This window comes from Frieseomelitta varia, unplaced genomic scaffold (genome assembly GCF_011392965.1).
Source record: "Frieseomelitta varia isolate USP_RPSP 00005682 unplaced genomic scaffold, Fvar_1.2 scaffold_541, whole genome shotgun sequence".
Classification (NCBI taxonomy): domain Eukaryota; kingdom Metazoa; phylum Arthropoda; class Insecta; order Hymenoptera; family Apidae; genus Frieseomelitta; species Frieseomelitta varia.
In genome coordinates, this window is record NW_025110303.1 from 649,754 (window position 1) to 662,435 (window position 12,682).

The window sequence follows — 12,682 nt, forward strand, 5'->3', positions numbered from 1 at the left end:
CAAGTAAAATCATAAGAGAGTGTCATATAAAGAATTATAATTTTTTTTTTATAAAAGAATATTTTAAAAGTTATTTATAAAAGAATTAAAGAAGATTTCATTAATCTCCAAATATATTGTGATTTTGATATTCACAATATATTGTGAATGAACTTTAAGCAAAGTTATATTACATTATACTCGTATTATTATACATTGATTATCATTTAGATTCATATATCAAATTTAAAGAAATGTAAACATTTTTAGACATAAGCAAATAGTATCGAGATTGAAACTCTAGATTAAAAGTTTTTATTAGATGTACTTTATTTAATTATTTTTCTTATTTTTATTTAATATATCGATAAAAAAATATATGATTATTATATAGGTCAGCAAAATATCTTCTTTTTATTTAATATAATTATCAACAAAAATCTGTAGCATTATTTTAAATAAAAGCAAAATATGAACGATCTTTGATTTAAAATTTGAATAAAAATGCATTGAAAATTATTGGATTATGGATTTCAAAATGAAAAAAAGGAAGATCTAGTGAATTTTTAATTCATTTATATAAAATACATTTTATGAAAAAAATGCCCTTATTTTTTAGAATCTTTCAGTTATAAAAATATTATTCGATAGATTAAAAGAATTTTTCTCTACGATTTCAATTTTTATCATCACGTAAATATTTTTTTGTAATCTTCAAAAATTTTACAAAATTTTGTTCCATGTTTTAGCTTGAAATGTACCAGTTCTGTCAAAATACAACAAATTTAATCGATTAATTACCTTACGATTTTCTCCTCAATCTCCAGTAAACATTAGTTATTATAATGTATTACATCATGCCAGATGTAAAGCATTGAAAGCATTATATACACATAATTTATATTTATTCATCTTGAATTTGAAGATTTGAGATTGAAAATTCAAATTCATATACGGCTATAATTTATTTTTTCTTTCAAATCGGAATCATAGTTTCTTAAACTTAATTTAAAACTCAAAGGACTAATCGTTGGATTAAAAAAAAAAAAGAAAAAGGAAAAAAGGAAAAAGATAAATTCGTTGAACGTCACGGCAGACAAAAAGAAGATTCTTCGGCAAAATGTTTTTATTTATATACAAAAATCACAAGTTAAAGTATACGTATAATATATACTATCGACGCTCGATACACGTCCTTGCAGCTGCGACAGCGTCATCCATTTTTCGCGTTTTATGTATGTGAAAGCAGCGTGCGCGCATCGGCACGATCCTGTCGTAAACTGTTGAACAGTGCGCATTACTTTCATCTATACAGGTAAGATAAAGAATCTCGAAGTATTATTATATATCGGCTGGCTCGCGCCATTTTTTTCTGTTATGTGTAATCCTAGATTAATAAACCACACTATATTTATTTTTATGATCGCATCGGAGGCTCAGGGTCGGTTCTGTCCATGGCAAGCTGGCTCGAAATCAGGTCACGTTTGAGGTATAGTTGGGCTGATTAACCTGCGGAACGAGAAGCTTGTTAATTGCCAGAAAATACTTTCCACTTCGTTAACGTAATTTTTGAATTTATTATTAAATAAATCGTTCTCTCAATGTGAAGCATACTCTGCCAAACATTTTTTCCACAAATCAAGAATGAAAGTCTTCATATTTTTTAATTTTAACAGTATTTTCTACTTAATCGATTAATTTAATTTTAACTTTTAGGAGGATTTTTAACAATTACTGAACTGCATAAAAAGATGTGTATTTTCTTCGATTTCAGACGAAATTTAAGAAATTGCAAAACATTTATTGTAAACATATATTTAATAAAAAATTAGAATACAGAGTGGTTTAATAGGTCTTATCGTTAGTATAGAGAGATTCAATTACTGAACTAAAGAGATGTATTGGAATCTCTAAATGACCTCATTTAGTATATTAAGGTTTAACACTGTAATCAAAGACTATTATCCCTGTATATGATCACTAGACTGTGAATTTTTATACAAATTGTGAATACAATTAAAAAAGTTAAATAAAGATTTATTTCACTCGCTAAACATATCTAATGAATAGTTCGGATATTTTATATATTTTTGTATGTTTTATAATTGCACGTGCGTTTTATAATTATATGCATAAAAATCCGATTTTAACTTATGTGTCATGCGATTAATTTTCGTTTCTATGAAACTTCTTTTATATATAGAAAGCTGATGAAACTCTAAAAAAGTATTTTTCACTTGCTGCAAAATTAATAATAATTAATAATAATAAAAAGAGAAAGTAAATTTCACGATGTGAAGTTTCGAAATGAATGTAAAATGCGAGAGTCAGTTTTACAGACGCGTTGCGACGCGGAAACGGGCGATTTAACTGGAGACCGTGAAAACTCAAAATCTCATTAGGGTAGGAAAAAAGAACATACCTCGGCCAGGTGGTCGTGGTTGACCGCCGTCATCCTCTTCTGGATGAGCCGCGTTCCACTCGAGCGCCCTTTGAATTTCTGGCGGTATCGGTGGTGCCGTGGGGATGTGAGAGCCTTGCACTTGGAATCCATTCTCGTCTGCTACGTATGTGATACTGACTTGCTGGCCATCCGGCGCCGTGTAAGAATCAGAGCCCTGCGAGACAACCGGTGTCTCGTTATCTACTTGTTTAGGCTGTCCCGATTCTTGGTGACTGATTCCGTTGCTTGTCTCGAAGCTGAACAATAATTACACAAATAGCATTGAACTTTGCGTTGATTGAACTAATGTTCATTCTGTAAAAAAATAATTATTTGATCAATATATTGAATTAAACACCGAATCAGACCCTTTGATTACATTTTGTTTTAAATGTGTGTTTGCTAATGTGTGTTTTGAATCGAATTATGCTCGGATCTTTTCCTTTTATAATTAGTGATGAATACAAGAGAATTATATTTTCAATATTATTGATTTAAATAAAATGAGGCAGAAAATGGCTGAATTAATAAGCTTCGATTATTTTTCTGGGACAAATTCATCAAGATAGTGAAAAAAAATTTCATGCTTAAGGTGTTAATACTTTCTAAAAGAAAAGAAAGCACAGAATTATAGTATTTGTACAATCTTAATAATTTATGAGGATATTTAAAAAATTGTGCATAATAAAATTTTTAAGACAATTGCCATTCGAAAATAATTATTATCATTAATTGGGAAATGGGTAAGATGAACATTAATTTTGTACAATCACGCTTTAATTAACACTTGACAGTGCACAATATCTGTAATGAAAACTGTATACTTTGGAAGTAGCAGTCTAAAGTTTCAACGGTATTACATTTAGCTTTATTGACGTAGTGTTGATCTATACTAATACTCTCGAGATATTCAATGAAGTTAAATACAACTGATGTAATATTGAAACATTTATTCAAAGGGATGCTGTTCATTTTAAATATTTTAAGTAATATTAATTTTCTGATTTCATATTGCATAATTTTAAAATAACTTAAAATTTAATCTACGATTAAATTATTTTATTAAATACTTTGTAAATGCAATACTATTTAAGTATTAAGTCAACTAAAAGTTAAATAATAATTTATTATATATTTATATACCTACATACATAAGCTTATATAAATTAAAAATAATATTTGAAATAGTATACAATATAGTCCAATATAAAGACTATTTTTACATTATATTATTAAAAATCTATTAATCTAAATCTAATTATAATAATCTATTTATCAAAATCTAATTGAATTTTGAATAAATGATTTTAGCAAAAAAAAAAAAGACTAAGATTTATTTTCTGTTGTATTTGTCAATCTTAGATATAAAGATGCACGAAAGTAATTAATAATTATCGATAATACGATATGGTTAGAAAGACGCGCCGTTATAATTGAAAGAAAAGATTCAGCTAGGTAGCCGTCACTCCTACTCATGAATAACGATGTACTTATGCAGAACAGAGATTACAGTGGGCGACAATTGCGAATCATGTGAATAAGCCAGTGCCATTGGACTGGGATACCTGTTATCTTCTGTATATTGTCTTCAACGTCTGTGATTACTTTGCTCATTGTACGTTCACGTGCCAGCAACGAGTAAAGGTCTCGTCTAGTGAAATATCCAACAGACACTTTAACTTTGAATTCGATATTGTCTATGCTTTCTGAAAGTTAATTAATTGTAGTTGTATGATTGTGCACCCCTATCCTAGCGAATGGAATAGAGACAAAAACTGAAATTCTCTCAGAGAAATTAACTTCGTGTAAAACCTGGAAAATCTATAATAAATGAAATTAAATTTAAATTAATTAGTTAAAAAAAAATAGAAAAAAATCTAAAAAATTAAATTTATAATAATAAGTAAATTTCCAATCTATAATAAGTAAAAATACTAATCTAAAAAAATCTAACTGAAAAGATTCTATTTATTAGATTTGAATGTTGCGTGCTTGTTCATAGAAAACATTTGAAATTTTAGTTTTATCTAACTCCCCATCAGCAATCTGACTCGTTTAAATCGTGAGCGAAATTTTATTGGTGAATTTTAGCACAAGCATCGAATTTCAAATATTTGACTTAAGAACTAATTATATAGTCTAGTAAAATCTTCAGTAAGTAATCTAAATTTTTCCTACATTTCTCAAAAGCTCTAAAATTAAAAGCAAAAAATTTAGATGTGATCATGAACAATACAGCTTTCCTTGACAATGTGATAATATGTTTTTTAATCTCCATGGAGGATTAAATTCAAAATTTATAATACAACTTTTTCTGTACAGAAGCTATGAGTCTTTCTATATTTTTCTACGTTACCCTGATCTATCTCTGTTTTGCAAGAATAAATAAAGTGACGAGGTTAATTTATCGTTAGTCGTAAATTTTCTTGGCATTTGTTGCAACAAACTATTTCTCTTTCAACGATGTCCTCACATAAACTTACTTATTGACATAATTGCCGTCAAAGTTGACTTCGAGCTGCTGAGATGTGATCACAGCATCTTTGTCAGCGCCACTGGAGGGAGGTCGTTGAGGAGCAGCTAATGTCGCCGTCGTACAAAGTACGACCGCCACTAACACCTGAAATAATAATAAGTAAACAATAAAATTAATAACACATTCGTTTCCCATACGAAATTTATTATTCGTTCGAAATTCAAAGGTAAATTTTTGAAAAAAGAAGATATGGAAGATAAATTTTTAACATATTTTAAATATTATAATAACAAAATACGATTGCATATAAATAATTTGTAAAAAGTACTCAACTATATAAAAAAAGTAATTAATTAATGTGCTAATAGAAAAAGGAACATCACGTTTAATTAAATTATGAATTTTGTAAAGAGATGTAAAATTAAAATGTTTCTTACGAAAAAGTTATTACAAAACAAAGTAATTATAGTTGGCTACGCTATAAACGGAACGTGCAACATGAAATTTTCTTAATTTAACACCTGAGTATCTGCTTACAGACTGATCTGCGTAACTGTTCCCAATTTTCATTCATTTCTATTTCCCCACTTATACTATTTTATATTTTTATTTGTACTTTCCTATTTTTACATGTTCAGGTTTTATATATTTGTTATATACGTTCTTCAATACATCTGCTATTGCTCGATTATTTTATATTCTTAATGTACAAAAAATGAATTATATATGAAACAAGGTCTTAATTATAACGCTTATAATAATATAATACAATAGTTAGCGATCTGTGATCTCACCTATAATAATTGTATATGTTTCAATGTCTTTAAGTAAATACTTGATGAATAATCATATTGCAAATATTCCTATCCCATTGTAGAAAACCATTGTGAACAACTGCTACAGTTGAATCTGCATCGATCTCCTATAGACGACGAACAAGATCCACACCAATTAAGTTTAATTGGAACGCGAGTTTTTAACTTACATTGCCTCTCGTGACTGACAAAGTGAGGTAGCGCCTGGGAAATCCGTGGACCATGAGAAATGCCAGTCCCTAACACTATTTGCAAAACCTTTCGTTCAAATATTCATAGAATTCGTGAAAGTAATGCAACCGCAGCCATGGCGTGGCACTGTGTGGCGCGGCTGCAAAGGGCAAGCAAAGATGATAATGCCTCGAGACTGCACGACGCGGTTACATCAGTTGCAAATGACATTATGAAATACAACGTAATGGCAGGACGAAAGTGGTACCCGTGTAATGTGCCCGTTTTCCACTGCACGACCGTGGAACGTGTAATTTCATTCAAGAACCCCATCAGCCGTGAATCTGCTCGAACGAAAAATTCATGAGCTAAATGTCAGCCTGATCGAATCGCTTTTCATCGTTACCTTTTGTTTCTTACAAGTATGTATGGGCATCTCCAAGCAAAAAGAACAGAATCATTATATTCAAACTTGAGTGATTCTTTTTCTTTTTTTTTTTTTTTTTTTAAGCTGATAAACTGGTCTTCAAATACAACGAATCATTAGACATGGGATCAAATCAATTTGAGCCAAGTTCGATAACCAAAGTTTACCGAATTTCGAATGTTGCTTCGAAAATAAAAATGTTTCAATTATTTGCTTTATGTATTCAAATCAATTTGAGCCAAGTTCGATAACCAAAGTTTACCGAATTTCGAATGTTGCTTCGAAAATAAAAATGTTTCAATTATTTGCTTTATGTATTCAAATCAATTTGAGCCAAGTTCGATAACCAAAGTTTACCGAATTTCGAATGTTGCTTCGAAAATAAAAATGTTTCAATTATTTGCTTTATGTATTCGTTTTATACGTGCTAGTTGAGTTTTATACCTACAGGTTTTGCAAATTTGCTCGAAAGATTAATTCGATATTTGTAAATTTCTTAACTTTCACAAACAGTATCTGAATTTTGGAAATTTCCTATCTCTAGAAAACTTGAAAAAGAAGCCCAATAATTAGACACAAAAATGATATTGCTTGTATCACATACGAGTGTGACTCGTTAACGAAATTTGATTCAATGCAAAAGTGGTATAGGTCAATTATTTGATCATTTGGTTTAACATATTTTGAAATGTACCTTGTACACTATTAGTATCTTATCGAATGTTATTTTACTATTTCACTATCTTATTGTTCTATACTATTTTATAAGGTATAACTTTACAATTTACATAGAAGAAATGTAACATTCTTTGACACTATTGCATTTTACAGAATTTTTGTACTTCATTATCCAGAAATTATCTTTTTACTAAACTTATACCACGTTTGTGGTTACTAAATGGCTTATTTATGTCTCTTTAATTCTCAAGCTTTCATCTTGAGGCCAGTGACTGAAGATTCGAGCCTACTTATGAAATACACGATCTCATTTCTAATTTTTACTATCAAACAATCCGACGAATCTTGATAAAATCGTTTCAGAAAACGTGGAATTGTTCCTCAACCTCCGTCGAAATATTTGAACTTGCATTCCTGAATGCAGCGCGTAAATGACAAGGCACGTAGTCGCCGAGCATGGCCGAAGATCGGATTGCGGCCTCGGTGGCCCTTAATCTTGTCCGTAACGCGTTTCTAATTACCAATCACGTGCAACAGCGCCATATCAATGGAACGTTATCCTGGACAAGATTTCATTCTCGTAACAATGTAATCGATATTTCGATTCTCCTTGACCGTATGACCGAGCTGAAACAAGCGATCGCTTCCTACGTGTCGTGTTCACCGCGTAAACAATGGAACGCGCGGAAGGCCAAGCGGTAGCTATTCAACCAAGGGGAAAAGAACAAGGAAGGAAATCGGAGAGGCCTGCCGGACTGTATCCTGTCTTCGTATTTCTTCTCTCTCCATCGAGCTATATCGAAGCGTTTCTCGCGTAACGTGATAGAAAAATCTCGGTGTTTCAGACGCTAATTCCACCCGTGTCCCGTTTCTATGCTGCCTCAGCCGCGAAAATGACAAAGCGTGAACAGTTTCACAAGTGCCACGCGGAACGGAGGAGGAATTACCGGCGGCGGTAATGACGCGCCGCGTCCACCGACTCTTCTCACCGTGCAATCAGACGGATTATGAAAGAACCGGGCAGACACGAAGCCGCTTCTGCTTTTCATTCATAAGGTCAAACGATCATCGAAGAGAGACCCGTGTCTGAAAGGTGTGCACCGGCGCTTTCCGATACGTTCGTTGATTGTCAATTTCGCTCCTCCGTGTATTGATATTGGATTTCGAATCGAAAAACCAATTCAAAACCATTTTCGATCTTCGACGGCGGGATCTTTTTTTTTCCTGCTTTTTTTTCGTGTATTCTTTCCTTTTATATTCAATCGACGTTTTTTTTTTTTTTTTTTTTTTTTTTTTTTTTTTTTTTTTTTTTTTTTGGTTTTTTTTTTTTTTTTTTTTTTTTTTTTTTTTTTTTTTTTTTTTGTTATTTCTGGCAGGTTAGAGCGGTGTTTTAGTTTAATCCGTATTTACTTCTTTTACTTGTATTACATTTCGCATTCAACTCGCATTTAGACTTAATTACAATAATCCGTCTGCTTTTCGTTTCACGCTGCAACCGTTAATAGTTCCGATTTTTGATCCACGCGGTTATTATCAGCCAACGACCTTTATTAAATCCCTCCGGATCCTTTTTTCCAATTAATACACCGGCGGACCAAGGCAACCAAGCGCGTCCCGTTTCGAGACCTGCGGCCACAAAGGATGTCTCTTTAAACTTCCCTGCGAAGTGAAGTTCGCGAAATAAGTTAACTCGAGCAGCTCGGCCCGAACCCAAGCAAGCCGAATAGCGCCAGAGCGTCAGCTTATTTTTCATTTAAACGACGATGAAAGTTAACCGAGCCAGTAATAACTGGGGGCGGATGAGGAGGGAAGGGGGTAGCAAAGTGTCCGTCAGCTTTTACTCCACTTCCTCCACAGAGGAGAGAACAAAGAATTCCTCGACACCGCACTGATCCATCCAGTCAAGAGAATTTATATTTCGCAGCAACTTTAATGGCGTGTCGTTATTCGTTCGATAGCCTCCGAACTGGCAAGCAACTTCCTCTTCCTCTCTTGCGGTCCGAAGATACGTGCAACACGATCTTCATCCCCCCGCGTTTCATCGTTATTCCGATCGTTTTCGTTTCTTTCCCTCCCCATCTGTTTCCTCTTCCCTGTGACATTCTGCTAAATTGCACCGTTAAAGGACGCCGTCGCGGCATCCTTCGCTTCGTGCTCGCGGTTTAAGAGTCGCAATGCCACTGGATTATGCTCCCAGCGTCTCTTCAAACAAGAATACGCTCCGTCTTTTCTCTCGTTCAGACCGGATAAACTCTCGCGGATTCTCGAATTACTCGAGGCGTAACGGTGATCGCTTTCGCGGAAAGCGGCGGATTTTGCCGAAATTTGATATTCGAACAGGATGATGCTTCAAAGTTTTGACATCAGGAGATTTTCCTAGTTTACTAAAATAAACTATAGATTTGTGGGAAATTTCCGAGACGGAGTATTTATTGCAATATACAATAGTTTGCAATTTCTTTTGGTTACAAAAGTATAAAAAAAGTATAAAAAATCGTGCGTGTTCGATTTTTCCCTAGAAGAGATACAGAGAGTTCGGACAATATTTTAAAATTTTGATATCGGCAGATTTTTTAACTAAACTATAGATTTGTGGTAAAATTTCCGAGACAGAGTATTTATTGCAATATACAATAGTTTGCAATTTCTTTTGGTTACAAAAGTATAAAAAAAGTATAAAAAATCGTGCGTGTTCGATTTTCCCCAGAAGAGATACAGAGAGTTCGGACAATATTTTAAAGTTTTGATATCGGCAGATTTTCTAACTAAACTATAGATTTGTGGTAAAATTTCCGAGACAGAGTATTTATTGCAATATATAGTAGTTTTCAATTCCTTTTAATTACAGTTCACAAAAGTATAAAAAATCGTGCGTGTTCGATTTTTCCCTAGAAGAGATACAGAGAGTTCGGACAATATTTTAAAGTTTTGATATCGACAGATTTTCTAACTAAACTATAGATTTGTGGTAAAATTTCCGAGACAGAGTATTTATTGCAATATATAGTAGTTTTCAATTCCTTTTAATTACAGTTCACAAAAGTATAAAAAATCGTGCGTGTTCGATTTTTCCCTAGAAGAGATACAGAGAGTTCGGACAATATTTTAAAGTTTTGATATCGGCAGATTTTCTAACTAAACTATAGATTTGTGGTAAAATTTCCGAGACAGAGTATTTATTGCAATATATAGTAGTTTTCAATTTCTTTTAATTACGGTTCACAAAAGTATAAAAAAATCGTGCGTGTTCGATTTTTCCCTAGAAGAGATACAGTTCGGACGATGTTTTAAAGTTTTGATATCGGCAGATTTTCCTAGTTTAGTAAAGTAAACTATAGATTTGTGGGAAATTTCAGAGACACAGTATTTATTGCAATATACAATAGTTTTCAATTTCTTTTAGTTACAGATCACAAAAGTATAAAAAATCGTATATGTTCGTTTTTTCCCTACAAGAGATACAGAGAATTAGGACGATGTTTTAAAGTTTCAATATCGACAGATTTTTTAACTAAAGTAAACTACAGATTTGTGTTAAAATTTCAGAGACAGAGTATTTATTACAATAGTTTTCAATTTCTTTTAATTACGGTTCACAAAAGTACAAAAAAGTTCGATTTTTCCCTAGAAGAGATTATTTCACATAATTTGCACTCCCCTTGCATAATTCGCCAATGCAGATCTGATGAGCTCGATTTCCATTCGATGCCTCGATGCTTCATCGATCGAGAAAATCGTTCCAAAAGCAAGGGTGAATGAAGCTTAATCAAATTCTAGTTATAGAAGTACATCATGTCCCCTCTTTTTTCGAAGTTCTGACAGAACAATTTTGCAATTGTAAATCGAACTGGAAAGGAAAGCCGTCCTCCTTTTCGCAAACGATTGTTCTTCGGATTGAAATGTTATTCCTGTCTCTCGCGATTAAACGGAAGTTCCCTCGAGGTTTAATCGAAATTGCCTTAAATCAACCGAGATTTATTTTCCCAGCCTCAATGGGAATTATTATTATTATATTACCTTCTGACTTCTCAGTCTCTCTTTCGCGCATTTTAACTTTAATTAAATCTCGCGAGTTAAGCAAAGTGCTTGCCTAGCCACGTTTCAAAAGCACGTTTCTTTTCCCCCTCCTCTTCTGTTTCTCCTTCTTTTCTTCGCCGGATGTTGAATCTTCTCAAGTTAAAACGAAATTTAAACTTCAAACCTAAATACATGAACACCGATAAAAATGATCGTTCTCCATCTCCCGGATAAAATTCCACAGCTAACGTCGGAATCCTGAACTCCGACTCCGACTGAATTCGAGAAATGATCGATCGTACACCGTAAATTTCGTAACTCGCGCATACTCATCGAGATGAAGTTCGCGCAGCGGATCTCCGTTGCGGCGTTTTATTATGCTCGTTGAATTTCGAGAAGCGTTTAAAAGGGATGATCTCCACGAGATCGAAGTTCCTTCTCGAAATATCGTCTGACAGTCGGAAGTTGTTCATCCGCTTTGCGAGGATCCGCGAGAACGCGTGTCGTCTCTGTTTGCCGACGTCTCCTGACGGAAGAGTAGAAGTATGAGATAATGAAAACAGATCTCTGTTCCGCTCTGTGTCTACGTGAAAATCACGAGAGTTTCCCCTGAGCGACGTTTAAGAGGATTTCGATCGTAGATTTTGCGGAAACAGACGCTTGACTCTCGAAACGAAAGCAGACTTTAATCGACTTGCTAATTAACGTTGAACGACCGAACGATCACGCGGTGAATTTAGAAGAGATTTTCGGAGCAAGTGAAATATTTTTATTGCCTTCGGATTTAGCGAAATTATTTTTATTCATTTATATACACGAAAATAATTCATTTTTATATGTACATTATTGTACAGATAGTACATTGTTATAGAAATAATTATAATGTTAGTTAAGATAATTTATTTATTATGCAAATCGCACATATTGCATGTAATATGCAGCAGTCTGTTAAGTTTCATCTTTACGTGTTATGTTCGTGAAACATCCACAGTCCACAAAGTAAAATTCGAATTTTATACGAACTTGCCAGACAGAGATAACAGTTATTATATAACTGGACCTCATTACCATTAGCAATAAAACCACGGCTAATTCTTTTAAAAAGAATCTGAAAATTCTCGAGATTTTTTAATACACAATTGGTCTTTGACTCAGATATCATTCAAACTTCCAAAAATAATTAGCAAAATAAGACCTCATGTAGTAACAAAAGCATGGCTAATTCTTTTACTGTTTTTTGACTTTTAAAAAAATCTAGAAAAATTTCAAGTTACTTACCAAAGCCTCTACTTTAATATACAATCGGTCTTTGAATCACATGTTAGTCAAATTTCAAGAAAGTAATTAGCAAAATAAGACCTCATGTAACAACAGAAGCATGATTAATTCTTTTACAGTTTTAGACTTTTAACAAATCTGAAAAAATTCCGAGTCACTTACCAAAGCCTCTACTTTAATATACAATTGTTCTTTGAATCAAATATCATTCAAACTTCCAAAAATAATTAGCAAAATGAGACCTCATGTAGCAACAGAAGCATGACTAATTCTTTTACTGTTTTAGACTTTTAAAACATCTGAAAAAATTCGAAGTTACTTACCAAAACCTCTACTTTAATATACAATTGGTCTTTGAATCAAATATCATTCAAACTTTCAAAAATAATTAGCAAAAT

At 32.8% G+C, this 12,682-nt stretch overlaps 1 protein-coding gene across 1 annotated transcript; it reads right to left on the reverse strand.

Annotated features, from left to right (window-relative positions):
• Window positions 1–1,087: 1,087 nt before the first annotated feature.
• Window positions 1,088–5,122, reverse strand: LOC122533603 (endocuticle structural glycoprotein SgAbd-1-like). The gene is made up of 3 exons (XM_043663484.1): window positions 4,906–5,122; window positions 2,402–2,679; window positions 1,088–1,488 (listed from the first exon to the last, which is right to left on the reverse strand). The coding sequence occupies exons 1-3, from the start codon at window positions 5,091–5,093 to the stop codon at window positions 1,484–1,486; spliced, it is 471 nt and encodes a 156-aa protein (XP_043519419.1). The 5' UTR covers window positions 5,094–5,122; the 3' UTR covers window positions 1,088–1,483.
• Between the last annotated feature and the right edge of the window lie 7,560 nt (window positions 5,123–12,682).

Bases quoted from the DNA above. Each gene is read 5' to 3' on its own strand.
- LOC122533603 (XM_043663484.1), bottom strand. From the start codon at position 5,093: ATGGGAAACGAATGTGTTATTAATTTTATTGTTTACTTATTATTATTT. The intron at 2,680-4,905 runs GTAAGTTTATGT...ATTATTGTTCAG, and splicing joins GACGGCAATTATGTCAATAA to CTTCGAGACAAGCAACGGAA.